Below are 18,787 nucleotides of genomic sequence, written 5' to 3'. Positions count from 1 at the left end.
AACCAGGCCTAAAATAACACTGAAAAACTCAATACAATATCAATTAAATTTGGACTTTTCTTTAAATCGCATATAGAGAATAGCAAAAGGTACTCATTTTAAAGTATTCTTTATTAGGCTACTAATAAAGAAAATCAAAATAATACAAAAAGATTATATTAAAACTACATTAAGGCTCAGATTTTAAAACAGGAGAACCAAGGAAATCCATTTATGGCTATTACTGTGTTCTTATAGTCTTACAGTGCCTAAGAAGTTAAGCCCTTCGAGAATGTTAAAGCATGCACAGTTCAGTATGTACAGGTATTGTGGGAATCCGAAGGTAGCCAAGGCAAAATCTAGCAACTGCAACCTTCACTTTTAAATTCCTCTATTAGGTGGTTAAAGACAGACCCTTAATAGTTTTTTAAACTCTCTTTTTTATTGTAGTTATTAAAATATACATCCTAGCAAAAATGTATGGCTCATTGATCAATTCATAAAACACATAGTCTAACAACACCAATTATTACAATATAAAAGAAACTTCTTACAAAAGAAGCTTTATTTGATGTCAAAAAACCCTGTTTTAACTCACAAATGAAAAGTATTTGTGTAAGGGTCTTTTTATAAGCTATTTAAAGGTGATCCAGCTGGAAGCATATACCCTGGGATGCCTGTCTCCGGACCTTCAAATTTTGGAGACAAAGGCTTTAGTGCCAGTCTATTGAAAACAAGCTCTAATGAAGTCTGTAGTTTATCTGTATAATACCTTGGAGAAGGCAGAGTTAAAAATGTATCATCAATTAATTAGTTTCCTATTCCCATATATGATCAAAAGGGCAATGTCAATTACGTGGATACTACAGCTCCGTGATCATTCCAGTGGGAACCTTGAAAAAAATCAAATGCTACCATTTCATACCTGCTCCAGCATTGGAGCTGTTTCATTGTAGTCTTCTTTTTTTTCAGCACCATCCACCCCAACAGCTTTGGATGCCAACAAACCTTGAGAAAAATTGTAGAGATGTCTTATTAGAAAAAACATTGTTTTCACCCTCATTAACTTCTCAAAAATTTTAGCAGTTGAGATTTCCTGTACTTTTTTAATACATAGGAAGTAAATCTTTCCAATGTTTACTTTTCAAAAATGCAAATATCTTTAATAGTAAGTAAGGCACTGAATCATAAGAGTTGATCGTGTAGGGGTGAAGAATTTTTAAATGACTCTGGAGATCCTTACGCACACACATACACACACACACTTATTTTGTACCGATCTTAAATTTCATGGCTTAAAAAAAATCCACATTAAGATTTCTTAGATGGCTAATACTCACAAAACAGACTATAATATGAAATAACTTTATTGTATTATTAGCTAAAAATGTCCCAAATTTTTTATTTCACTGAGCTCCTTTAAGTTTATGTATTTATTATTTCTGCGCTCAGTTGTATCTTTTCTTCCAAGTTTCAAAACCACTGGAAAATTCATTTTCCATTAAAGGAAAAACAAGTGTAGATCCTTCATACAATATCTGAATTATAGCTTTATTCTACAAATGATGAAAGAAACTGTAAGCTCCAGTTTACTCCAATATAATATACCACTAATTCTCAATTTTAGAAGCCAGAATACTTTATTTACGACATATATGTGTGTGTATGTGCAGATATACACACACAAAACATCATAACTCTAATTAATAAATTTTAGACATTTACTTGGTTAAAATTTCTTTGCTAAGTCTGTCAGCACGTTCAATGAGGCTGAGTTTATAAGCTCTCCATAAAAAGTTTTGTTTTTGTTTATGGCCACACTACTGATAAATGCTTACCAAAAATCATTTGGCCACTCAAAATCATTGGTTCAAAAGAAGACTTTTTAAAAACTGACAATATTAAATTTATTATTTATTACCACCTTTATTTACTAAAGTTGTCTACAACATCATTTCATAGAAGGAAACATTGCCCCAAATATTATATAACACAGAACTATCCACAGGGAACATGGGCCATGAGATAACCACCTACATAGCTTGTTTCTGTCTCATATGACATAAAATGAAGATTTAAATGGGAAAAATAATGGTGTACACAATTTTACAAAAAAGTTTTTAAACTGTAACTTCAATCTAATTCTGAAAATATTTTTACATGACTAAAAAGGATTTAGCATGGAATATTTCTTTAACAATTAAAACTGTATTCACTAGGTTTTTCTTCTCAAGCTAATCAATGAATGATTGAAATTAAAGAATAAGAATTAGGGAACCAAGTTTTGTCAAAGAACTTAGCAGAGGTTCTATTTCTAAGGACTATTTAAACAGGACAAGTATTTGCTAGTCATCATATCAAATAATTATATCTTTTATTTCCTTTAGTATAGATGGTAGAGCTTTTAATACTCATGAATAAATGGGATGAATCACAACTATAAAGTTAAAAGTAAACCAAACAATTCAGCTTTAACCTGTGAATTTACATTAGACAGTACAGGCCCAATTAAGTCAAAGCCATTCCCATGTGTTGGTTTGGGAAGGAAAAATAAAGCCTTATAATGTGCTTTTAGAATATAACAGGATATTTAAGAAAACTACTTAAAATAGACTAAAAGAATACTTGGCATGTAGAGAATTCAAAAGCCCAAGTATGAACAATAAAATTTTGTAATACTTTATATACATAATAACTTATTATTACTAAATATAAACAACAAAAGAGGATAAATAATAATACATATGCTTAAAGAGAGGAGTCTTATTTCTGCTTTAAGAGGCAGTCCAGAACCTGTTATCTTGACCTGCTAACATTCTAGGAAGAAATGTAGTATCAATAGAAAATGAGAGTTAACTGAAGGGAAATATATACAAGTGAGATTAATTTCAATTATTAGCAATACTTATTGTCAGTATATATTCCTACAGACGTTCCTCCAGAAGAATATCCCAAACGAATGCAGTTTCATGGTATTAATCATTAAATAGAAACAGAATTCATTTCTATTTAATAAAATAGATGAGTTTCACCCATAAAGTCACAACTTCACAACACTATAATCTGTGATAAAACACATGTGTGGGTCTCAGCTACCAACAGGAATAAACAGAATACATCAGTGGTCCCTGGAATGCCAAGGGGAGTACAAGCAAGAGCAAAGTGGTTATACTTTTGATCTACTTTTCATCCAGGGATTTCAAAACATCTTTTTGTTCTCATCAAATATATATGGATGGATATTATTGTCAGTAAGATATTACTGGTCAATTCAAACCCTGGGTTTTTAAAAATTATTTCAAAACTTATTATGTTACATAAAGATATCTAAACAGGCAGAGCTTTCAGAAACTCCTATGAATGATTAGGAACTGTACAAACTGCTGTTGTTTCCTCTTATATCCCTTGACAATTTCTATATTTAAATAGACTCAAATTCAGTTTGCTTGAAATTTTGTTCCCAACAGGTCTAGATTCCCAATTTTCTGTGTAAAATTGTCTATTTTAAATCAATATGCATATAGCATATAATATCAATAAGATACATGGCAGAATGAAAAAAAAGATCCTGAAAGAATGAAAAAAAGTATGTTATATGTAATATATATAAAACAATGTAACATATACAATATGCTATGATATATATGATATATACAATATATAATGTATATATTTATATATTGTGACTATAGCTTAAAGATCTCAAAATTTCTTAGGAAGTTTCGATAAAAGAGATTCTTATATCATTCTCTATACAGAAATCAGGTTTAGATAAACTGTAGGGTATGTATGTGGGGAAAGAGAATAAAAAGAGTGCATAAATACAGAATTAAATGTATCCACCTATTTTTAGCTAGACCTACCTAAAATAGTAAAATGAAATGGAGTGTGGGAAAGATCAAGAATTCATGATCCTAATTCCACTTCCCCTTAGTATTAAAGGGAAAAAAGGAAACACATAGATAGGATTGATAAGTTTAAAATATACCATTATTCCAAAACAAAATAGCTGTCTATTAGTTCTCATTTCTATTTATGGACCACAAATGAAATTTATTGTACAGAGGCCAGCCTAAGTTTTCAAGCATTGAAGGCAATCTTACAATATCTATTGTCTTTTTGCAGGATAACAGTTATAACATGAAATCAAAAACAGATGAAGAGAGATGAATGACCAAAAGGAACATCATACACTTAAATCTTTCGAGTAAATAAAGGGAAAAGATCATAATGGCTTTACATTCTTAAGATCTTATGCTGTACTGTGGTTGCTGCCAAACAGTCACATTTGAGATTCCCAAGGAAAAGTAAAGAGAAAAATCCCTCCACAAAAAGGCACAGGGCATTTCTAAGCAACCAGGATCAAAACTTGAAGCACACGGTAAAATATTTCTTTTTCTCCCCAACTACTGTCTTCCCAAGACCGTGCAGAGATAATGCAGCTGTTTTCTTTTTTGTTTCTTTAAATGTTGAGCTTGATCCTCCCAGTAAGGCCTATAGAAGAGGCATATGTAAAAGTATATTGACTGAAACTTAAAGCAGGTTATCCAGACTGAAGGAAACAAACAAGGCTGGTAAGTGGCAGTCGAATCCTGTCAGCACCACTTCTGTCTTCCTCCATCTCCACTCCTCCAGTAGAGCTGTTTCAATCTTTGTATCCAGGGAGTTAGAAGTACTATCCCACTTCTGCCCTGCATGAGCACTGGGGTTCAAATTTCAAGACAAAACTGAAATCTCAAGTTGCCATCAGAACAATAACTTAGAAAATATTTTTGCTTTCTCCCAGGCTAACAGTTTCTAAAGAAAGAGTTTAATGGGTGAAATGATTTGAAATATTCCTGTCCTGGGAGACAATAAGCCCTATATCAGAGAAAGTCATGAAAATAATATAAACAAGTAGCAAGAGACAAAATATCCTCACCTGTTGAAACCAATTATAACCATGTAGATGAACACAATAATTCAAGGGTGGTTATAAGAAACCCTCACTTTTGAAGTCAACTTTCAGTAGGCTTCTTCTCTTGAGAAAATGTTCAAAATGTATAATTTATTTTTATTTCTAGGTTTGACAATAAAATTAAGCTTCTTCAAAATATTTAAATAAATGCCAACAAAGATTTGTATAACTTTATTAGGCCAAAGGCACTAAAACCATTTTGTCTTAAAAAACAGAACATATGACTATATCATTAAAATAACTAAACTCACCTTTAACATGTACTAAAAAATAAAACAAAAAAAAACAAAAAAAAAAAAACGTGTGCACTAGTGTTTTAAAGATTACAAATATTATTTTGAACAGGACTTGGAAGAGGCAGGGCCTAGTATGACTGGCCCCTACTCTAATACTTCAATTCCCCCTTTTATGAAACAGGCTAGGATTATCAGTGTTTTGGATCATTTTAGCACCATAGGTTGATAAAAGCCAATAATCTGTTTCTTACAGGAACTATACCTACTACCAAAGTGATTTAAAAACTAGGGGATTTTATAGCATTTGAACTTATCAATATCCTCACAACACCCCTGTGAGGTAGGTAGAAAATATTTGCTATTTTTCCACATTAGAAAAAACTAACAGTATTGAAAGACATTTACTTTGAAGGATCAAAAGTAACTGCCTTTCTTACTCACCAGTTCTTTACAATGAACCAAAAGATGCATTTTACTTTATTAAAAATAAACTACTCTAAAAAGAAACCCTCCATCCCCCCCAAAAAAGAATCATTGTAGTTTACCAGTAATCTTGTTAAGTCGTGCTCTCTTTGCCTGAAATGAGTTGCCTTGGTTATTTTTCCTCTTGTTTGATAATGTGCTCTCTGGCTGTGGAAAGATCATCTTTGGAACGTTCTCTACATGAAGTCCTACTTTTAACAGAACACATATGTGAGAATTTATCTAAAATCCAAAATTCAAACATATAATTTTTTAAAATAGCTAAATGGTAAAAATGCTTTGCATATTATATTTTTAATCTAGTGTTTCCTTAGAACTTTAACACAACCCCCCCTCATTGATATATTATAAATAAAAGACTAAGTAGTTTTTTGTTGTTGTTTTGTTTTTTTAGGAAAACTGAGAAGAGTGTTTTTTCCATACAATACACTGAAATATATGCAAAAAAAAAAAAATTAAAAAGGAAAAAAAACACAAAATAACTCAAAAACCTACTACCCCAAGATGTTACAAATCAAAATTTCAACTCACTTCTATTCTAGACTATTAATACCATTTAATATCAGATAGTGATATTAGAACTTTACATTTTAGATCTGTCCATACGCTGCTTAGAAAGTTTGCCAAACTATTTTGCTAAGGGAAAAAAGCCTAATAATTTAATACGTTGAAAATTATAGGTAGTCAAGGAATTCAAATTATTCACTATAAGAGTTTACCAGTGTCATTGGGAAGAAAAATAAGAATGCATTTTGTACCAAATGTTTCACTAGATGTAGGCAGATCTTCCTTCTTCTCAACCTCTGGTGTGGTTATACGAGTTGAAGTTTCCTCCTTCTTTGAAGGGACTTTAAACCACTTTCTTTCTTCTTTCTCTTTTTCTTTGTTGCTGTTAGCACTGGTTCGGGGTTTACTCCCTGTTTTATTCTTGGCTGCAGCTGCAGCAGCTGCTTTGACTAAAGCTATCCAATCCTCCAAAGGAAAAGCACAAAACATGAAGTATTAAAAATCAATCAAAATGCAATTCTCTAATGAATAAAAACATGTATCACACTCTCAAAGGTACTTTCACACTAGAGAAATTGAGCTAACTGCATTTATGCTATAGATCACCATCATGGAAGATTATCAAAATTAATAATCTAATGGGTTAATTGGATTACACAGCCTTCTGTGTGATATTGGATATTGGATAAGTGTTCCTTTGGTATATTTCATGGGAATAAAACCTAACATAGAAAGCCTATGGCAATTAATGGATACTTCATAGCAATCTATTTTTAGTATTTTATGGTTAAAATGCTAAATTTCATTTCTTTTTCATAATACAATGTATCATTTAAAAAATGCTTATATTACAATCCTGCAAAAATGAAACAAAATGCATTCCCACTGCTGAAATTACTATTCCTTATTAGGAAGAGTATACCATTCATATCAGTCAATTTCATGGAAATCAATATATGATCTCATTACTTCCTAAAGTTTAGAATCAATTTAGCACAACATTAAAATTACTGATGATGGAAAAAAAAAAGAGCCATATGACTTAAACAATGTAAAGTGTACATTGTCAGTCTCCAGATTAGTTACTTTTCCTTTTTTATTTTCTGGGTGTGGTAGTTACCATTCTACTAAGGTACAATTGTTTTGTTTTGTTTTCTTTTGTTTCCTTAACCAGGAATTGAAACCAGAGTTCTTTTAACACTGAGCCACATCCCCAGACCTTTTTTTAATATTTTACTTAGAGAGTCTTGATGACTTGCTTAGGGCCTCAATAAATTGCTGAGGCTAGCTTTGAACTTGTGATCCTCCTGTCTCAGCCTCCCAAACCACTGGGATTACAGGCCTGCCACACCACACCTGGCTCAAAAACTTATTTTATCATTCTTAATTTTCTGTTGATAAACAGACTTTACTTTCATTTTTAACTAAATTTCTTAAAATTATGTAGAAATAAATATGGAAATGTAAGGTGGTGCTAATATTTTAATTTTCACAGAGACTTTTTTAAAAAAACAAATATCTATAATATGTCTGTGAAGTGCATCTTGCACTGAGGCCACTCAGCTCTCTCAGACCAATTCACATTCATCAAAAAATGAATAATATATTAAATTCCTAATTCAAGTAATGGAAAAACACGTTCTTAAACAATAACGCAATACAAATTATTGGCTTTTCAGTCTTAAAAATATATGAAGATAAACAAGCCATTAAAAACACCAAACAAAACCTATCCATCCCTCTCCCCTGTGATGGAAATTAACTGAAAGCATTATGTGATTGCACCTAACATATTCAATTACCTATTTTCTACGGAAGGCCCTGCTATATAAGGCACATACCTAAGTTTTCAAGATAGAATAGGGGATTTTAAAAAAAAAAAAAAAAAGGTCCGGGCCAAAAAAATCACAAGCAAATAAAATTAACCATATGAGAATGTAATAGAGAATAAATAAATAAACAAAATTTACAGTGTAAATTTTACATAAGCACACCTTTGGCAACAGAAGCGAGCAAGTTCTTGCCCCGTTCTAAGACTCCATCCTAAAATATGTTTGTTTCAATAATAATTGGTATTAACATTCCACTAAAAATCATGTAGTGGACAAAAAAAAAAAGAAGGAAAGAAAGAAAGAAAAAAAAGGGAGCCAAGAGAGAAGGTATTCTACTTTGGCAGTGAACACGTCTACAATACCTTCTTTCCCTGAGAGAACAATGTCTACAGACACAGTGTAAGAAGGACAACAGCAAACACTTCATCTATCATAATATTAAAAGCTCTTTAAGGAATTAAAGCTAGCCTTTGAATGCAAGAAGAGGTTGAGCAGTATTAATTAACTTGTTCAAAGTTAGAAACGACAGCATTAAAGCTTTTATTCAGGCTGAATAATATTAATTAATTTGGACATTTATATGAGTATTATTGTTAATAGTTTCTTATTTTAAAAAGGTTCTATAGAAAGGTTACGGAAGATCATTTTCACAGTGTATTTATTTTAATACTAGTTTAGTAAAAGAAATATTATTTCATATCTCTATAACCCTTTATAGAGATATAAAGTACTCAAAATTGGGAAGGTAAAGTTGGAGTCAAAATTGTCTTAGCCTTGATTTCTGCCCATTTCCTAGATGAAAATAAGTCAAAAACTTGTTGGGGATGGGGATGGAGGGGTGGGAAAATCCAGAAAAAGGGGACAGTTTAAATAATTCTACAGCCATCTTTAATCTGCTTATGAAAAGTGAAAAATAAAATATCCTGCTACCTATATATTTTCAGTAATTTTAAACTTTGCCATTGATTTTAATGTTACCATACATCATGGTGTCAAATACTTATAAAAATAAACATCCAATAAATTTAATTTCTACAATCTGTAATTTTACCCCAAGACCAAACTGGCTCAATACTCAATTGAGGCAATTGAGTATTAGTGACATTAGTGACATTTCATGCCATATGAATAACCAGAGTGACAAATAATGTTTTAAAGCATATGTATATACATAATGAGACTTTTATTTAATTAAACAGATATATACTAAAATATTTTGCCATTATTTTAATCAACCTATGCAGTAACCACAAAAATTACACCACTGAATTCTTAAAAGAACATTTTATTTATATGACACGCAAGAGGACACAGCATAATTTCCTGATAAAAAGCATTTTCATTTTAAGTTGCATTTACATATTAATAAATATGTAATTCTACTAGCTTATCATTTCACAAGTAAATTTTTGAAAACCAGGTGATGTAAAAAAAAATCACACTTCTCAGAATATTTCTTCAAAAATATATTTTTTAAATGTGGTGGCATACATTTCTAGACTATTAAATGTTCACATTTAGCTGAAACTGACCAGGTCACTAAAACACATTTCGAGATGGCACTTTTTGCTGCAAGGTGGGAAAAAATACGTTGCAAATTTCCACATTAGACATTTAAAAGATCACTTTCAAGTTTTTAAAATTAATTGTAGGTCCAGGTGCTGAACATCCCAAATAACAGCAGAACATAAAAGAAAATACTTTGTTTCTAATGGCACCTTTTCTTTCCAGTATCTTAGAAAATATAATCAACAAATGGAATCACAATTTTAACTCCATCCCAGATTTCCCTTCAAATGCTTACCATTCATTCTTGCTTTGAGCAGTGACAGACCACATAATACACTGCTGCCATCATATGACTCAGACAGCCCTACCTGAAACAGCCTACAGAGTGTCAGGTAAGCGCCTTTTAAAGGAAAATGAATGACTATGATTTGTAGAAGGAAAGAAGAAGATAAGAAACTCAATGTAAAATTTTGTATTAAAAAATAACTTTCTAAATGATACTATACACCAGATAAAAGAAAACAAAATTAAAATAAAGGCACTTACCTCACTTCCCATAGACTGGTTACACGATCCAGCTGGGTCGATAGGACAACACCAGCTTAGTGGGTGCTGGGATTTCACCTGGAACAGAAACTAGTGACCTATAACTTTAGCAGGTCTAAAACCAAAGAAGCAAAAATCAAGTGTATAATTTATTTTACATTCTAAGCTTCTTTTATTTTTTTATTTTTATTTTTTGCTGCTATTTGGGGCTATCAGCACATAACCCTACAATTATTTCACTTTTAAAAATACTTGAATATTTTGATTAGTCACCATTCGAGAAGACCATCCCTTTGAGTAGCTAGGAATACTGAACACTCTTACCTGCCCCTTAGCATCCTCAGGCATGGCTTTAATGTGCATTCTTTTTAAACAACGAATTACACCATCATAAAACTGAACTGTGAATGTTCCTGAAATAGGAGCAATTTGGAATCATTAGAAAATATCAAGAAAACTTATAGCAAGACTTGGAAGCTAACAAGCAGCAACCTGACAAAAATAAATGATCTGTGATAACACTACTGCAAACAAAAACTCATCTAAGGATTCCAACAAGTTTACTAAGTTTACTTTCTCTAGCCTTTTAAAAACAACTATGAACTCATATTATCCTTTTAAAAAAATTGTCTTGTTAAATTAGTTGCCTATAATTCTGATTCTTACTGCAGAATTTAAAAATTTATTTGTAATAATTTAAATATGCTTGAACTTCTGATTAAAATAAAATTGTTATTTACAAAAGCACAGTATTTCCATAGGAATGAGAATTTATTCTCTTGGAAATTTTCTTTCAAAATTATTAAGATTCTGACATAGGAAAAGATCATATTTTCCCAAGAAAAGAGCATCCCCGTGGCAACAGTATCAAACTGGCAAAAAAGATTTATATATTTACAGACTTTTAAGCCAGAAAATCATTTTTCAAATCATCTAGACGACCGTTGCATTATGCAGATCAAGACCCAGAATTCCAAGAAGATGGAATGCTGCACCAGCTGCTGGTTGGCTAAGCAGCAACACAGCTAAACATCCCCCATTGTGTCTCACCATCCATCTCTTTCCTACTAAGTCATTCTATTTTAGGATTCAAGATTCTGCTGCAAATTCACTTGCATAAAGACTCAGAAATATCATTAGCTTTTGGTTATAGACTGCACACTTTGAAGTCTGTAGAAGTTAGAACTACTAGAAACATATTACATGGATTTTATACTTATAGAAATCCAAAAAAAATTTTTTTTCTAGAATTTTCTAGATAAATGTTTTTTCTATAATTTCCCAAATGAGAGCAGGGTGTCGAGATACTTGGTCTTTACCAAAGAAGTATAAACAAGAAAGGTGATAATAATTATTAATGGCTTTGGAGTTGATACCAAACCCAATAGCATATATGTGCAAATATTTTTATTTTTTGATAATCTCAATAACACCATTTGATTTTATATCTTTCTACAATTAGTATAATGCAAAATATTACAAAGATCCAAACTCAAGTTATGAAAATAACTGACTAGATGATGAGCACAGATATAAAGAGAACATAAAATGTTTTAGAATGTCAAATTGCAGGTGTACCTGACAACTGTCTCTCCTGCAATTCTCCCCCCTCTTCCTTTCTCAACATGGCATTCCAGAGGAGCCCAGGCTGCTGGGGAGGCCCTCCAGCTGGTGCTCATACCTTTTTCTCCACTCTGATGTTTTCATCTTCCTTCATCCTGTCTATCTCCAACCCATTCTTCAAGGTTCATCCCCAAGATGAAAAACCTCCTTGACTTCTCTAGTCATACTGATTGGCCCCTACTCTTGGATTCTATAAGCTGTATCTCAAATACCCAAGATGAAAAACCTCCTTGACTTCTCTAGTCATGCACATATTTACTAGTTTGTTTTTGCTTTTACACGGAATTGAAGATTTCTGGTGCCTGCTGCACTTTTTTTTTTTTTTTTTTTTTTTTTTTTTTTTTTTTTTTTTTTTTTTTTTTTTTTTGAGGAGTGGGGAGAGACAAGTTCATCCACCCTGCAGGATGTATAGAAATTTTCTAGTGGAGATTTTTATAAAACAAATAATGGCTGCCAATATTTCACTAAAGATTTATTGGAACTAAAATGGCAGCAAACACAATACCTACCAGTATCATCACTCTTCCACTAACATAAGTTTAATTTTCTTTATTACACGCCTATGGATAAATGAGATACGATAAAGAATAAAGGTGTCTTGCTCTGAGTGTGATGTGTTTACACGTGTATATGCACAATTGCATATGCATTCAGTTATGAGAATTTGAACCATGAAAGAAAATCCCAAGATTTTTCACACTTAAAGGAACATTAGAGGGCATTTTTAATTTGACTTTGTTTTAAGTGGAACCTTTTACCTGAAAGAACAGGTTCGTTACTCCACCCCCCCCCCTTCTTCCTTCCAAAAACTGTTACTGACTCCCTACTCTGTACTAGGTTCTAGACTGGACACAGAGGATCACTGTGAACAATCCTGGGGCCTGTAAGCTTCATGACACAGCTGTATAAAGGGTAAGTGCACAGACCTTGATGGAAAAGAAAATATAATCTGCAATACCAGTGATAGCTGTCTCTCCACTCTTCCTGCAGTAGGGTAACCCTGTTCATAAAACTACAGGTACAGCCATGGTTTCAATCCATGAAAACAATAAACAGGGTTAAGATGTTTGCAAAGTTGCATCATGTTTTTGAGTTAGACTACTGAATTTTTTTCATATATAACATTACTCAATACATTACTTTTTAAATGTTTTCTTCTTCTATCTTTGATGGTTACTTTAAACCCTCAGCTTACATTTATTCCATGGCTCCATCACCCACAAATAAAATTCAAATTCTTCAGCAATATCATAAGATACCTTATATACTGACCCTTGTTTCTCTCTTGCCAACCACTTTCCTCACTTCCACCAATAAAGGAATTCTTTATCCAAACCACTTGGAGCTCCTCAAGATAGCAAGTCTCTCTCACTTCTTCTCCATGTATTATTTCTTCTGCCAAAAAAGCCTTTAAATCCCTTCTTCAGCTACCTTATGTGTCTTTCAGTTTAAAGCAGTGTTCCTTACTTAAATCAAAGATCCTTCTTGACAAAAACCTGTTGCTCAATGTTTCTTTAGTAAAAAATTAATAAGTTGACAAATTTAAGAAACTATAATAGAAAATTAATATTTACCTGACTTGAAACATATAAAGTATTTCAAAACTGTCTTAAATGAAATTTTTGTAGAGAACTTTTAAAAATAAAATATTTAAGCACATTTTCAATGATAATTTAAGCATTGATTCTCATGCTTCTAGATTAATCAAGCTACAAATTATATATTTTAAGTTCAATATCTGTCTACAAAGTTTCCCAATCTCATGCCACACTATGACACTGATTGCTGTTCATTTCTGTTAGTTGGTTCTTCACCATGCTGGGGAATGAACCCAGGGCTTGGCACATCCTAGCAATCACTGCACCATTGAATTATACTCCCAGCCCAGATGTTTGTTTGTTTTGTTCATTTCGACATACTCTCGACATGTTGCCCAGGCTGGCCCCATTTATCCTGGGCTCAAGTGATCCTCCTGCCTCAGTCTCCCATGGAGGCAGGACTACAGGTGTGTACCATCATGCTGGACTAATTTCTGTGTTATTTTCAACATTTTTGATTACTTCAGTAACTTTTGCTCAGTATGGCATGGTCTAAAAATTGTCCAACAAGACTGTTAGGAAAATAAACGTCAATTATATAGAGTAACTAAAGAAAGGGTACAGGAGAAATGTATAATAAAGAAAATCCTCACATTCAATACCTTTTCTTCCAAAATTATTGCACGTATTTCATTCACAAGTTGAACTGATTTGAATTTCCCTTTATTTTAAAATTTTTCCTTACCCAGTCACATACAGGAAACAGAATAAATACATACAATATAGATCTAAAAACTGAAAGTTGAAAGTTTTTAACTTTATTTGGTATTTATGTGCCAACTTATTTTATACAATATATGACAGATTAGCTCCCAAAATAGAACACTAGCAGACAATTAATTCAGTAAAATACAAAACAAAGTAAAGTAAAAGCTACATATAACAACTACATACATTAATGAAATTTAAAAATACAGTGAAATTTTACTGCCAATCCCATTTTAATTCTCAGACCATTTCAACTACATACCTTCTTTGTTAATTGCTTCAATCTTGGCAGGGTAATAGCGACAGTCTGTCCAACGAGCCAGAACTTCTTCTCCAGCTTTAAAATCCTATTTTAAACAACTTGTAATATCAATTCCATGTATAATAAATAAGCATTTCCTTAACAAAAACAGAATTTTGTCGAATTTAACAGAATACTTTTAAAATATATCATTACATATTTAGCAAAACTAGCAAACAAAAAATGCCTCCTACTTACAAAGAAATCTTCCTCCTCTTTTAGCCCTTCTTTTCTTAGTGCAGGTCTCTCAAGGGGTCGCAATCTATTGCTATCCCAGTAAATCCATTCGTCATAACGATGACTCCAGCGCTCGAAATGGACTAACATCTTGCCCTCTTCATAGTCGATTTTTTCAATTCGTGATGGGTACCTCAAAAACAAAAAAGTTCCAAATCAAGAGAAAATCCTTACATTTGTTTATACAAGGTATTAAACAGAAAGATGCCACTTAACTACTGTTTACCATTAAAACTATGAGCAAAACAATATGTTCATATTTTAAACTATCAAATCCACAGTTAATATTATAGTTACTGTCTTTTATAAATGAATGCTCTCAAGAACTAAAGAAATAAACGCTTCAATACACTCCAAATAAAAATTAAAATTACCCTACTATTCTGGGAAGCAATGTCAATGCATCAAGAGATTTAAACATAATCTTCCTTTTTTGACCCAATAATTCTTATTCTGAAAGCATATACACAAAGCATTATTTTGTAATAACAAAGAAAATAGAAACCATCTAAAAATATGGCTGAAAAAAACTGAAGTCTGTCTACAGTTCCATGAACTATGGAATATTTACTAAAGGAAATAGTCCTTAAATAGGATGCTTACAAGTAATTTAAAAAACAGAAAAAATGTAAAAACTAAGCACTAAGTTTAGAATTATAAATATGTAAACTGTGTTTAGAAAAAATACAAATATACCAACATGTACATCTGTCTCTATATGGCCTAAGTGCACTTTTCTTTTTATTTTTTTATACTTTCTAGTATTTTATAATGAATAGCTACAAAGGTTAGGAAAATCTAATAAAACCTTAAATTTAAAAATATAAAAATAATATATCACTGTTCTGCCTTCACATGTGAAGATTTTTCTATTCCAAAATAGAAATTAGTTCACTTGGAATTTTTTACAAGGAAAATTGCCTCATCATTTCTAATGTACTGAAATGAATGTTCAAAGATGACTCAACATTTTGTAAAAGTATGATTTAATACATTAAGAACTCAATAGCACATGGGTGATGATTCAACCATAATAGTTTATCTCATATGTTTGCTAGATTTTGATAAATGTAGAGTCTTTGTTTTCCCTATTGAAAATTGGCTTTAAAGTCACAAAGACCTTACATAACTTTGAAATTACCACTTGTTTGATAGATCAATCATGTCATTCAAGATCTTTTATGAATCTTTCTCTGAAATACAGAGAGATACACCTTGTTATGTATACCTTCTATGTACTTTCTTACTTCTTTGGCAGTCAGCTGTATGTTTGTCTCATGATACTGAGCTACTTGCAATTTGCTTGAAGGTACCATGCTCCATCCTGTGCTTTTGTGCACTGTGTTCTTTCTATCTGGCCTTCCCTTCCTCAGTATCCTGTCAAGACTTGTTTTAATGTGCAGCCAATGTTGTGAAGACCTCCCTACAGTGTTGCTCTCATAACACTCATCATGTGATTATCATCTCTGTACAGGTTCTCAAACTGGGTGCAGGAAAGCATTTATATCCCTTGAGACACTGAGATCTGTGACACTGAATAAAGATCCTGAAGTCAAATAAGGTATGAATATACTGGATTTAAAAGTTAAACTACCTTCTTTACTGAAAGACTTCTTGGTGCTACCAAAAAGATGGAGATGGAGATAAAATATTCATTTTGCCAAACTTAGGTATTACTGAATATTAATATTTTTCAAGAGAGTATATAGCCAAGGAATATGATTCCAGAATGCTCCTCAGTCTGTACTCCCAGAACCTGGCACAGTGATAGGACATTCAACAGGCACTCAGGGAGTATTCAGCATGAAGAAGTGATGTTACAGAAAGACAATTTGCATGTTTTTCACAACTATGAAGGCTGGTGACTCAATTATAATCTTGGAGTACTTTGTTATAGAAAAGTATAACAAACACAAAGAAATCCAGATAAACATACTGCTGAGGAGGACAAGCCCACCCAGCACAAAGAGCCAAGGTTATGATGCTCATATTTTCCAGTGTTGCTCTGGTTTTCTGTTTTTGCTACTCTGGTTTTTAAAATATAAAAATTATCAAAAGCATCAAAGGAAGCCTAGAACAAGGTTGGCTAACCTTTATTTTCAACATTTGCCAGCCACTGAAGTACTATGAAGAGATTTTCTATCAATTACAAAAATTGATAAATTTCTCTCAAAAATGTAAGATTTCACATGCTTACTTTGTCACTATCTTTTAATTTCTGAATAGTAAGGGACTTATTGTGTAGTTCCCTTGAAATTCTAAATGGATGCAGCTATACATATTTAAAACATTTCTCAAAGTGAGGAGAATCCACAGTAATAGATTTAAATAATCTCTATCTTTATAAAATGATTCAATTCGCTAAAATATCATAATATAAACGACTTTAAATAATGAAAATCTAAACTGCATTCTTAAGTAACTTATGGTTACTTAAATATTTCCAATTCTGCTGGCTGAGAGGATGCCTGATGCAACAACCAGTCTACAAACTGAATTCTAGGAGCCTCTTTAGAAGTCACAGCATGTCACACTCTGTAATTATCTACAAACTGCTGTGTATACTTGAGAAAAGGCCAAAAGTTAAATAAGTAATATGATACCTAGGATTAATATAATTTTAACTTTTATAAGATCTACTAATGAAATTTTTAATCTTAAATAAAGGTATCAGAAATATTACCATTATCAAGAATGTCCAAATTTCTGTTCATTCATGCAACATATACTTGAACAGCTAATAAGACTAAGGCACTTGCTAGGCACTGTTGGTAGATACAAAAAGAAACATAATTAACTTCTACCATCAAGAAGCTTATTATCTTTAGAGTCAGATGAGAGAAAAAAATGAAGCATTTATTGTCATGTGCATGTCAAGGCTCTACAATTTTTACTTACTGCATGTCAACTGTTCTTTATATGCATTTCTCATTTGATCTTGGTAACCATCCATGGAATAGATAACATAGTCCCAATTTAACACATGAAGACTGGTCCAAGATTACATGATACTGCATTGTTCAAAGGCAAGACTGACTGGCACAAGTCTATGTCCCATGCCAGTAGGAGAAATGAGAAAAGGCCTATCTCTCAGTGATGATATTATACACAGTAAAAATAGTAAGTGCATACAAAAGGTTTATCTAAGATTCTTTAATAATTCAAAGAAATCAGGGAGTCCATTGAAGGTTCTTGGGAGACATTATCCATGTTGAACCTAGTAGGGGACTTTGAGATTTGAGACTTAAATATAATACAATGTGAAGAGTATAGCATAATTCATTTACTCATGTTCATTTAATTTAAATAATTTATGTAACTCTGGGTAACAGTAGCCAATGTGGATTCAGAGTCAAGTAGGAGGTGGGATCTGTCCTCAAAGGCCTTGTGTTTGGAGACTGAAGGGGTGCTTAACAGAAACAGTTATATTCCCTTTCACCAGATTACATGATTAATAGTAAGATGCATAATGGAAAATAGTGAGTACTAGACTGGACTTGCTAGCTTTCTACAAACAGATAGCAGGGAGTCACTTGAAGTTTTACTTTATTTTTCACTTCTACCTTAAGAAAAAAATCATAACATTGAAATCTTTGCAATACATATAAAGTACACAAAATAGCATTTTAACATACATTGCTATATAATAATAAAATGATTTCCCTGTTCAAGCAGATGGCCCATGGTAATAATGTTTGGAAACACGGTGAAGGAAAAATACTGTTGAACAAATGTATTCACAAATGTTTCCCATCTTGAACTACAACATTATTTTGATGCACTATTTATGCTTTACTATAATTGACTACAAATTGAACCTAAATTTTTCTTACTGAATTTAGAAGATGTTGTGTTGTTTTTGTCTTTTTTTTTTTTTTTAATGCTGAATCATAGAAAGCTGCTAGAGAAAAGAACAGTGATTGGTCTCAGTCTCAGAAATTTATGATGATAATTTATGTTGAAAATATTTAAGAAACTGGGAGCCTGGGGTTTCAGAGATAAGCTGCCAAAACAATGATTACGGATGAGAAAATTAGAAACAAATTGAGCATGAGATAGCATTTCACAAAGGTTCAACAAAAAGAAATGAAGAGAAGGTAACCTCACTAGAAGTATGATTCCTCAAAGAGAAAATTTTACATAGAGTTCTTTTATCCCTTTTCTTGTGTTACTGCCAAATTCCATAAAATTTCCACTGTGTACCTTCCCTGGTGTAATACCACTTATACACTCATTGTTTAAGTGACGTTTACTTGTGTACAAAATAAGGT

General features: G+C 32.1%; 1 protein-coding gene across 18 annotated transcripts in view; it reads right to left on the bottom strand.

Annotated features, from left to right (window-relative positions):
* PHF20L1 (PHD finger protein 20 like 1) overlaps window positions 1-18,787 on the bottom strand; it is a gene marked incomplete at its 3' end in the record, with an annotated part of 71,601 nt that overhangs the window by 39,914 nt on the left and 12,900 nt on the right. For 4 of the 18 annotated variants that reach the window (XM_081265992.1, XM_081266003.1, XM_081266002.1 and 1 more), the window contains exons 3-9: window positions 14,478-14,649; window positions 14,241-14,325; window positions 10,374-10,462; window positions 10,050-10,139; window positions 6,414-6,627; window positions 5,718-5,846; window positions 905-987 (exon numbers count right to left, since the gene is read on the bottom strand). In XM_081265992.1, coding sequence (XP_081122118.1) covers window positions 905-987; window positions 5,718-5,846; window positions 6,414-6,627; window positions 10,050-10,139; window positions 10,374-10,462; window positions 14,241-14,325; window positions 14,478-14,649 — 862 coding nt within the window. Of the gene's footprint in view, window positions 1-898; window positions 988-5,717; window positions 5,847-6,413; window positions 6,628-10,049; window positions 10,140-10,373; window positions 10,463-14,240; window positions 14,326-14,477; window positions 14,650-17,199; window positions 17,282-18,787 lie in introns of those variants that run through there. The other 14 variants (XM_081265996.1, XM_081265997.1, XM_081265998.1 and 11 more) reach the window with 7 other exon arrangements.

Source organism: Spermophilus citellus (assembly GCF_964194105.1).
Source record: "Spermophilus citellus genome assembly, chromosome: 14".
Lineage (NCBI taxonomy): Eukaryota > Metazoa > Chordata > Mammalia > Rodentia > Sciuridae > Spermophilus > Spermophilus citellus.
This window is presented reverse-complemented; position numbering and strand designations above follow the sequence as displayed.